Below are 11,238 nucleotides of genomic sequence, written 5' to 3'. Positions count from 1 at the left end.
TACACTTGCACTGCTTGTGCACTTTTCAAAGACAAAATACTTTGTCTTTTCTGGAACAATTACACTGTCCCAATTTACAAATTTACACTGTTGTGTGTAAACATTTCTTACACTCACTGCTGTTGCATATATTGCATTTCAATTTAATGAACAAAAAATTCATTACATTTACCTTTACTGCTGTAAGGAAAATTTCTTTTGCATGTGCTGCTGTTCAAAACTTCTTGCTGCTGCATTTTTCACATTTGCATTTTTGTGTGCTTCTCCTTCTTGCCATCATGCTGCTGTCCATAACTTCTTGCTGCTGCATTGCCTCTGCAATTTGCACTGTCGCTGCCTTTTATTTCATCATACTGCTGTGTGCCCATACACTAGCTCTTTACTCTCCATTACTTGCACATAGAGAGAAATCATCCTCACGCTGTTTTGCGTTGCATTCTCCACACAACAAAAAAAATTAACACTGGCTGCTGCATTTTCTTTTTACACCCTTGCTTCACACAATCTTAGTCTTCTTTCATTTTTTTTTTTTTACAATGCACTGCTGTGCAGTTCTTTTCATTTTTCTGCTGCCACACATTATCATTTACCCATGTGCATTAAAAATCTGCTGTCCCTGTTTTTCTTTAGCCATTTCTGTGCATGTTGCATTGCATACAAAAAAAATTACATTTTTCACTGCTGTATATTACCTTTTAGAGGGATTAACAAAGATTTCATTTGCAACTGTTGCGCTGCAATACATCCTCCATCAACAAATGACTGTTAATACAGTTCAGCAAACAAAAAAGTTACAAGCTCCCCTTTAATGTATGCTTGTCTTCTTTTGGCAGACTCTTCTCAAAACAAATTTAGATCCACTGGGGAGTTCAAGGGGTTTTCAGATTGCCTTTCCTTCCTTCTCCATACTTGTGTAACTTTCTTCTTTTGCATGGGTCTAGCTTGTGTAAGAGCCCATGTCAAGTTACAGTCACGTGCCATATGCCCAATGTTATGACACTTGAAGCATTCAACTTTATTCATGAATGAGAATTCATGATTTCTTCTTGTGAAATTATTTCTTGGAGATTGTCGGGGACCACAACATCTATCTCCATGAAATGCTCTACAGTCTTTTGCCATGTGACCAAAGTTTGAGGAAGCATAACAATAACCATAAAATGAACTTTGGTACCTGGGAGATGGAGGTTTCCTTGATGCACTTCTGAAGCCTTGCTGCCTTGAGATCCTTTGATGATCATCATTGCCTCTTGCCTTTTTGCCATCAGCTACATTTCCTCTTGGAGCTGATTTTCTACTTGGAGCAGGATTCCTTCTATTGCAGCCTTCATTTTTCTCCTTGCCTTTGCTGGAACTAGGAGCATCACCATCTCTTTCTGGCTTCTTCACATATCCTTTGCTTAAAGCATCTTCATCCTTGTTTGAGGGTTCAGCTATATACCCAAGTCCTGATTTATCAGATGGAGATCTGTGATAGCTGAGCATGTCATCCAGAGCTTGAGAGCTCTTCATGATCTTGTTCATCCCTTCAACCTTCTTCCTGAGGAGGACAATCTCTTCTTCCAACTTTTCACATACATTATTTTTCTTTGCTAGTTCTTCCTCAGTTTCTTCCTTGCTACGAGTAGCTTCAGCTGCTACTATTTTGAAGGAGATAATATCTGTCTTCATTTTGGAGATTTCTTCATCTTTTGTTTGACTGCTCTTCATTTTCTTTTCATCTCTTTGTGCCTGCTTCCTGGCTTCTTGTAGTTCAGACTTAAGGGAGGAGACCTCTAACTTGTACTGTCCAATCTCTTCTACAAGCTTATTCACTCTCATGTGCCTTTGTTCAAGTTGACTTGACAAGGCTTCTTCCTGCTTCTTTGCTTCATTCAGCTGATTTGTCATGGATATGACTTCTTCATGATGTTTCCTCTTGCATTGGTCAAGCTCCTTCTTCAGCTTGGTAAGCTCTTCATCCCTTTCTCTTACCTGAAGCTTGATGAGGTCAAGCTTTTCACTTTCAGCTTCTATGATGGGTTCTTCTTGACTCATTGTCATGGTCAGTGCTCCCTTTGCATGAAGGTCATGCAGTTTGTCCCATATATCCTTTGCTGATGAATATTTTCCGAGATTCCTCTTCACAGAATCAGGGAGTCCATCCAAGATTAGTTTTGCTGCTTGTGCATCATACTCCATGGATTCTTTATCCATCTTGCTGTCATCAATCACTGACTCCTAGACTTCAATCCCCTCAGACATTAGGAAAGCCCTCATCTTTATTTCCCATACATCAAAGTTTCCATCAAACTTTGGGGTTTCAAACAAAATGTATTCAAATAAATTGTCTTCTATTTTAATAGAGGAGGGAGACACATTTTTAACAGGCCTGGAGGCTTTCTTCTTTGACCTTGCCATTCTTAACTAGGCTTCAAATACTTGACTGTGTTTTTTTTTTAATCACTGACTGTTTCTATAACAGTAACAGAAAGGAAAACTTTGAAAAATACCTTAACTCTTTTGGCTGAGTCTTCACACTGCTGGAGAAGTTTGACTGCTACAACAACAAGAGTCTTTCCTTCAGCTTCCTTGACACTTTTAAAGAGCCTGAACCAGCTCTGTCACCATCAAGGAGCCTGGACTAGCTCTGATACCACTGTTGGGTATTTTTGAATGGAGAAATACCAAAACCAAACAAACATTAACACCACAGAGGCAATGCTCTGTTTCCACTGTTCCAGGATCTTTTCACAGGGAAGCTATTTAAAAATTTCTCAGAACAAACCATTACACAGCCATACCACATTTTTTATTGATTAAAAACAAAACACTGATACAAACTTCATCCTCTTTGCTGAGAGGGGTTCACCAAAATATTTCAACCAATAAAAACTACTCTATCTTCACATGAGAATTTACTGTGCTGGGTAAAATTCTCATTTACATTCACTGACTGTGAAAACACATTACATACTGGTGTAAAACTATTTTTACACATACTGCTGTAAAAATATTCACATGCTTCTTACACATGCTGGTCAAAATAAACAAAACATTATATGCCCCAAAAACTTACTGCGCATTACAAAATGGTCAACACATATAATCTACATGTGCTCCACTACTTTTCACTCTCACACTGCTCGCATTTCATTACAATGAGGAACTAATTTTTATGCACTGCTGTGCAACACTTCAAATTCTACATTCCCTTTCTGCGTTCCTCCTTTTATTCATGTGTGCGTGTTATCAAAATGGTCTGCATATTGCCCCCATTTTTACTCTGTCCCCTATCCTCTTTTCACACACTACAATACCAAAAAAAAACCACGAGCAGCCACTACAACACATTGACTTTTTTTTTACAACTCTTATATGTGAGGGCGCGGGCTTACATAATATATATAAAAACATATATATAAAAAAAAACGTGGCCCATAATAATATTAAAGGCCCACACCTAAACTACGTACATGCATAAAAATATAATAACGTGCCCATAACCATTTAAAAGGGCCTCCACCTAATCCTACGTAAATGCATTAAAGCCATGTCGTTTCCTCCACGGCGGTCAACCACAAAACTTTCAATCCACGCAAACTTTAAATTGACGCAGGCCCGTGCACCTTCAAGAGATCGACGGCTGACAACACGCAAGGAGATCGGACGGCTGGAGTGGATATCGGAAGGCAGTTTGCAGCAGGACTTTAGCTTCCGAGAAAGTTACGTCGGCTGATGTCAGGTGTGTGACACGCGTCTGCACCAAATCCCATCGGAGCCAAGTATACGGAAACTGCTTTTCGCTGGAAGGCGGTCCGAGATAAAAGACGGTTTTGCTGAGCGGTTTGGGGGATGTACGTCTGCGTTGAAATTATATTTCAACATAAATGCTTGTGAAGGCTGCTCTTACGCTTGTGTTTAAACGCCCCTTCGCTCTGTGTCCATACGCCCCTTGGAACTATGGCCACAGGTAGAGTAGCACTAAGTTAGTTGCTGTTGTTGTAAAGAATGGAGATTGGAGACGGAGGACACCAGTTAGCAATGGAGAATGGAGATAAAGGACGCTGACCCTGCCCCCGTGAATTGAATTGAGAGGTAACAAATGTAACCGTAGTTCCAGAAGTTTCCTCCTTCCTCTAGAATTCCTTGTTAGTTTTAACAAATCCTACTACTAACGCGAGAGGCAACACTTGCTACCACTCCTCTACCAAGACCCAGCATAATCGCACTCATTACATGACTGAGCAAGTTATTCCTGGAATATATGGATGCGACTGCTCCATTATGCCCATCGAACTTGGGATCTGAGGATTCATAGCTCTGCATGTCATGAACATTTTCGTGCTTTCTATATCCCAAATCGAAGACTCGAATCCCAGTCAACTACTCTGGCCCATTAGAATACTATGAGGCTCAGATTTGATGCCCTAATAATTAAAAGCGATGCATTGTTCAAACAACAATTCTTTAGATCGGAGTAGTGGCCTTAATTGATGATAAATTTGAGCACAATTCCGGTAGGGTTTCATACTTGGCGTGAGTTGACGGAGATTGAAAAACGCGCAATCGAATGTGGGATTCCGCATCGTGACAACACCATCTTAAGGAGAATTCCGTGAATAGTTGATGCAATATGTTGAGGATTTTATCCGTTGCGGCAACTTGGGCACATAAAAGAAGAGCCAGTGTTGATTTCATTGTCGAAGAGCCAAAACCATTGAGATCTTTGCACAGATCTTCCAGCTATGTGGCAATCAGATAGGTCATTGTTTTTTGCAGTGAGATTTCTTCTACGGATCATATCCTTTTCTTTTCTGTTTGGATCCATAAGCTGTTTGTACATTTGTCAATATGTACTCTTTGTTGATTGAATATGACGTCCCCATTTCGGAAATACTGGATCTGTGCAGCATGATTATTATTTTAGGAGGTCGAAATTTTTTGAATGTTTATGGGCTTTTTTCACTGATAGAAATAAAGCACTATTCTGAGAGATAATCTTTCTGTGGCTTAAGTAGAGTACTAAATGTCTTACTGGGAGGTCGAATCTATTTTTTCTTGACTCTTTTAGGTTATTGTTTGAGTCATTCGTTAAAGGTATACGTTGGGATGTTTGAAGACCAGAACGTGGTTATGACTGAGGGATTCAAGATATATTGCATAAATTTTCTCACTGAAGTTTGAAGGCACATCTTTGAAACGGAATTTGTTGCCCTAACCAAAATTCAGGAGGACATCTAACGAAGTACCCTTGCTCAACAAATCAACGATCCTCTGCAGCCAATATAATTCTAGAAAAACATTTTAACTTGCGCACTGCTAATTTGAACCATGACTGGAATGTACAAGGCATAATTGTTGAGCATATTAAAGATTCATTGTCATTGGCATTTCAAAATCTTATAGATCGAATTCCAAGTGAAGGAATTCGCTAGATGCTGGAAGTGCAGATCTCTAGAAATACTTGCAAATATATTAGAGTGTAGTTAAACAAGAAGTTAATGCTCTGTGGGTAAGTTTGAAGGAGCGGTATGAAAATATACTTCATCGAATTCTCAAGTTAGTGGCCACTCTTACCACTATCTGTTGTCATAGAAGCAGCTGGAAACCGCAAGTGTGCAAAGGCACCAATAGCTGTAAGCAAAGCAGCATCAAACGGAGCACCATCAGCATTGAGATAGTATATATCCAAGTATGCCATCCAAGCTGCTTGTCCCTCTGGTACTGATAGTTCCTTTAAGTTGATAACCCCAGAACTCACAAGAACGCTAAACAACTACTCAGAAATCACAGCTGCTATATCTATAGGTCTGCCAGGCCGAACATCCAGAGAAAAAATGGGTGGAATTTGAAAGTCAACAATAGTGTACCCTTCACCTGGAGCATCTCTAGCAGGCTTCATCACTTCCAATTTCACTCCAGCCAACATGGTAGCACTTGGTTCCTCTGGCTTCTTTGATCGACTAGGAGCTTAGACATGAGAAGTTTGAGAAACCTTGCATTAGATATGGTCATGTTGCACAACCTAAGAAAGGGGAGGATTATTTCCTTGTCATGACACATTGTCGGAGGATCCCTGGGAATTCAGTTACCTCATAAAATTTCATAGTCTTGGTACAATTTGCCCACATTTAGCGCTAGGTATATTTTGTTAAAATAAATTGCATTAGTCCTTGAAGATTTCAGTTTTCGATATTGATTATGTATATGGTTTTTACAAGAATCCTTCATTAAAGAGAGTATTTGGAGCTAGTTATTTATCCCTTCGCTAAAATTCCAAGTTAGTTCTGTCTTCTGAGTCGGGTCATCCATAATTTGAGTAGTAGGGCTTGTCCTTTGGGAATTCTATAGTTGGAAGTCTTTAAAAAAAAAATGGTTATCATTTAAAAAAAAATTGTAGTCACCATCAAAGTCTCATTCATGTTTTGGGCACATAGAGCTTGATTTTTTTGGAGTTTCCCTTGGTCATTATTGTGAGGCAGTATAACAAGCTCAAGCATCCAAGTTTTTTGAATCTCCTTTTTTGTTGAGTTTGAGTTGTTGATAAAATGGCTAAAATTACCACTTTATTAGAGTTATTGAAAACTCTAATTATGTTTACTGTTGAAAGCACACTTAAAGTAAGCAAAGACACTCTCACAGATATTCAAACCTCTCTGCAAAATGCACAAAAACAGATTGATTTTTTGTAGCTTGAATCTCAATTGCAGCAGGAAGAATTACAGAAGTATAGTCATCATTATGAACTTGTTTTTGTTCAAAAAAGTGACACAAAATCCCATCAACATGCAGAAACTAATTAAGACGTTAAAGTTAAGGATGATTCAAGAGTAGATGTGAATGCAGATTTACAAGTCCGGCCTACACTTCTCAAGCCAATCATCAGACCTTGGGAAGAGATTTTCCATAAAAAGCACAAAACCGGACTTGGATATGATAAGGAGGTTTCCTTTCACATTCTAGATTACTCAAAGCCCATCCAGTTTTAGAGTGTTGGATTCCTTCATGGCAGTTCACCTTCAGCTGTTCCAGATTCTGTTCCTCTTCCACAGCAACAACAACAGATTGTGCAATGCCAACACTGTGACCGATTTGGCCATCTTAAAGATCATTTTTTTGATCTTCATCCATGTAAGCACTGTCATAAAACCAATCATTCTTCAAACAGATATTCAGAAACAAACCTCCTGCAAGAAAAAAGATTCATCTTGGATGGATCTCTTCTTGGTAATGGGCATCAATAGCTAAGAGGATATTCGAGTCATATGTCAGAACTTGTTCTAGAGTATTGAACAATATTGCAGTTGAGTTTTCTCCATCATCTCACCTTGTATCTGATAGGGGGGGAAATGATGGTCATCTACAAGCTTCAAAGCCACATCAACCGAGCCTGAGCCACAACCTGACATACCAGATTTAGATTTGTAGCCAGAGACAAATATGCCCTTGAGCATGCCTTCAGTCGATGATACCTCTTCAAAGAATTGGGGACACTTCCTCTAGCATAAGACTTCATCTCCTTGCCAGTTTTGGAAGAGTTCCAGAAATTGCATTAAGCATTCCAGAGTTGTTGGTCATCCTTAAACCATCACAGGTTGAGACCTCCCTTTTCAGATTTAGGTTCTCCCTTTTATGTGGGGTGAGACCTCCCTTTATTGGTTGAAGGTTTGCTTCTTCAAAACATCAGGAGCACTTCCTCTAGCAGAAGACCTGAGCTTCATGCCAAACTTGGAAGAGTTCTGGGAACTGCACGAAGCGTTCCAGTGTTGGTGGTCATCCTTAAACCACCCCCCTTATACCAACATTTCAAAGAGCACATTCAGCCTAGTGTTGTCATGCATTTTTGCACATTTTGTATTACAACTCTCTTCTTGGACTCATACATACCCCTCCGGATTAAGGGGATAAATGTTGGACTCCTAATCCTCTAAGGGTTGGTGTGGAAGCTAAACAACCAAAGGGAGTCCAAGAGACCTTGGAATATGGAATCCAATGGTCACTCCCATGTATTATAAATGTATATCATTTGTTAATAATAGACATACTCTCACGCTTATCTTTCATAGAGGAGTATGTTAGTTAGGTAATGGATGCTGGATGTTAGTCCAAATGTTTAAAAAAAATAATGTTGGGCACAATACATTGAGCCAGTTATAAGAAAGCTCAGTGGTAGCTAGGGTTCAAAAACCTAATTCGACTTCTTGATATAGTTCCGCCTTATAATTGACGCAGGTGGAAAGGATTTGGAATGCTTGAAAGAGAGCCATGTAAGAGTTTAGTTTAGCAGCGTTTCTAGTTGTATAATTGTGGTAAACAAACCAATAGGAATTGTAACTGATTTTCCATAATACGCCAATATGAATGCAACAATAATATTATTGTCCAATAATAATAAATATTTAAGAAATAATATATTCTCGAGTGTTGAATACCTATTTTGCAGTGATAATAATAATACGAATGAACGATTGATAATGCCATTGGAACGTTTGATAATGATAACAATGCCATATTAACCATTAATGTTGCTGCAAAGTAATTAATGCTTATGTAATCAAATACAATTTCTCCAATAGAAACATTGCCATTATATGAATGCTGCATATAATTATTCCTCTGCACACAATTATTCTGCTACACACAATTATTCCACTGCACACAATTATTGTATTTATGTACACATTTTTTAACACTGATCCAATCTACTAGCTATCAATACCATGTATGGTTATCTTTTTGTCCCTGACACATCTACTCCCGCCAATTTTTGATCATCATAATTGGAATTAAATGGTACCCTTGTTTGTCCATGCAATACTTTCCTTCTCACTATTCATACCTTATCATGATATATATAAATCTTTTTGAGTGTTTGGTTCTCTTTTATGAATGCCAATTTCCTCTTTATGCTTACTTTCTCTAATTTCATGAGATTTTATTTATCTCCCCCACTTTTTGTCTTTGAATATTTTAGTGCAGGAAAATGATAAATGCTTAGTGTTTCCCTCTTTCAGTGGCATGTACTGGTAGCCTCCTATTCAACATTTTATTGTTATTTGGATTCTCTTGGAGTTGAATTCCCATAAACTGCATCTCAATATCTGTAGAGAGTATGTTTGACAAAACAATGGATTTAAATCTTTATGGCCACAATGATCCAGGTGGATCTCTAGACATAGTGTCATGGAAAAGCCTCAAAATTCAAAGTGGCGGAAAGGTGATGTACTTGACATCAGATCGAAGTGCTCGTCGCCCTTATTCCAACAGTGTGAACAACACTCCAATTCGAGTTCGGATGAAGGAGATAGAGGCAATCAAAGTTGGGTTGACTTTTGATGACTGGGTAGGTTTAACGAGGACACAATTTTCACTTTTCTGGCAGAGGAAACCCAACCAACGTCGACCAGATTCCGGGAAAAATTGTGGCCTAGTTAAAAAGACTCCTACGGTCAAAAACAAAATTTGCACAATTTGCACAATTTGTTTTTTTTAAACAAAAAAAATATTAAAAAAAGGGGTGGCGGGCCACCAACCCCGCCACCCCAAAACAAACAACATAACCAAAGGAGGGGTGGGCCACGACCCTCGAGCCCTCCACCAGCCATGGAACTATCAACAAAAAACGGGAGGGACATGCCATGACACCGACTCCTCCGCTGCTCCCATGGAGTCACCAAATAATAAATATGGATGGGTTGGCCCTTGGGACGCGGACCCAACCCAAAACCAACAAAATGTTAATGGATGGGTGCGGCTATTTGAAGAGGCAGGTACGGTGGGCAGGTCACCTAAGGCGGGTTCGACCAAACCATTTTTTAAATTTAAAATTGGTTTGTGGGTATAAAAAAAGGAGGAGGCGAGGTTTGACCTCCCGACCTCCTCCCTATTAAACCGGATCACAACCAACACACCAAACCGCTTTCTTGGTCAATTTTCCCAACAAACTTTATATGAACCTTTTGCTTAGTGCACTCACGCAGAGGAGACAATGCACACAGTTTTACGCAGAATTTCACAGGAGGGACAAATTTTCACTTCGTCATAATTTGACAAATTTTATATGCTTTCAGCACTTCTCGACGCCACGAACACAATGGTGTTGTCCATTTCTCCATCATAGTTCTGCATTTTTTTGACCATTTTTCAGTATGGAGGTATAAAAACTCCTTTTCTGTAACTGACGTTTGTACTCTTCTTTTTCATGCCACTTAATGAATGAAGGCCTCCCCATTGATCGAGCAGGGCTTGGAGACGTAGTCCAAGACGGATGAACTCCCTTATCAAGTCTTGTTGTCTTCTTTCATGCTTTATGTGTTTCTCCTCTTCTCTTATGTGCACATTAAGTTTTCTATGTTAATCTACAATTTATGCATGTAATTATTTAAAGCATCTATAAGCAAAATATTTTGGATCAAGTGGTATCAGAGAAGGTATTTTCAGATGTGAATTGCATGTTTGTATGATAACAAGAAACAGGCTCTCAAGAGGTGAAGGGAAACTAAAGTCTTTCGATCCTTAAGCGGGGCATGCACATCGAAGGAGAAACATGGCAGATGAAGAGACTTGTCTTGAAGAGGAGTGCAATTTCCGCAAAACCTTCTATTCAATGGCAAAGAATGTCAATCAGTTGCTTTCAAGGCTGGAGAAAGCAGAAGAGAGAAAACCAGAAGAACAAGGTTCAGCGCATGGAAATGATGGAGAAGAAACCCCTCCTTCTCCTTCCAAGAGTGAAATTTCTTCTTCCTCTCATCGCCATAATCATATAAATTCAAGGGACGCATCTAAGAAACCTTTCTTTAAATTACATGTCAAATTTGATCTTCCCATGTTTAAATGTGAAAGTAATGTAGAAAAGCTTGAAAACTGGATTAGGCAGATTGAAATCTACTGCAAGATTCAGTAGATCGATGAGGATGAGGAAAAGATTTAGTTGGCCTCTCTTCGGCGGAGTAGCACTGTTCTCATTTGGTGGGGGAGAAAATTGTGAAGTAGTAAGAGTCTGGGTAATATTCTTTCCTCATGGCCTAGTTTCATTTCTACATTAAAGGAACAATTCTATCCCTTGGGTTATAAACAAAAAGCCTTAATGGATTGGCAATACTTAAGGCAAGGCAGAGGTCAGGATGTTCAAAGATTTACAGAGGAATTTAGAAACCAAGCACTTAATTTGGGCATTGCACTTGACTCACCTAAAGTAGTAACTAAGTATATTGGATCATTACATAGTTAACTTAGACATTCATTATTATTGTTTGA

General features: G+C 39.0%; 1 protein-coding gene across 1 annotated transcript; it reads right to left on the bottom strand.

The window, feature by feature from the left end:
* Window positions 1-5,542: 5,542 nt before the first annotated feature.
* LOC149187011 (exosome complex component rrp43-like) lies at window positions 5,543-5,911 on the bottom strand. Its single transcript, XM_089409524.1, has 2 exons — window positions 5,853-5,911; window positions 5,543-5,750 (listed from the first exon to the last, which is right to left on the bottom strand). The coding sequence occupies exons 1-2, from the start codon at window positions 5,909-5,911 to the stop codon at window positions 5,543-5,545; spliced, it is 267 nt and encodes an 88-aa protein (XP_089265650.1).
* Between the last annotated feature and the right edge of the window lie 5,327 nt (window positions 5,912-11,238).

Source organism: Pinus tabuliformis, chromosome 3_1 (genome assembly GCF_031772625.1).
Source record: "Pinus tabuliformis cultivar Carrire ecotype Pingquan chromosome 3_1, CPIR1, whole genome shotgun sequence".
In the NCBI taxonomy this organism is placed as follows: Eukaryota; Viridiplantae; Streptophyta; class Pinopsida; order Pinales; family Pinaceae; genus Pinus; species Pinus tabuliformis.
The sequence above is the reverse complement of the archived record's forward strand: the minus strand, read 5'-3'. Positions and strand labels throughout refer to the sequence as shown.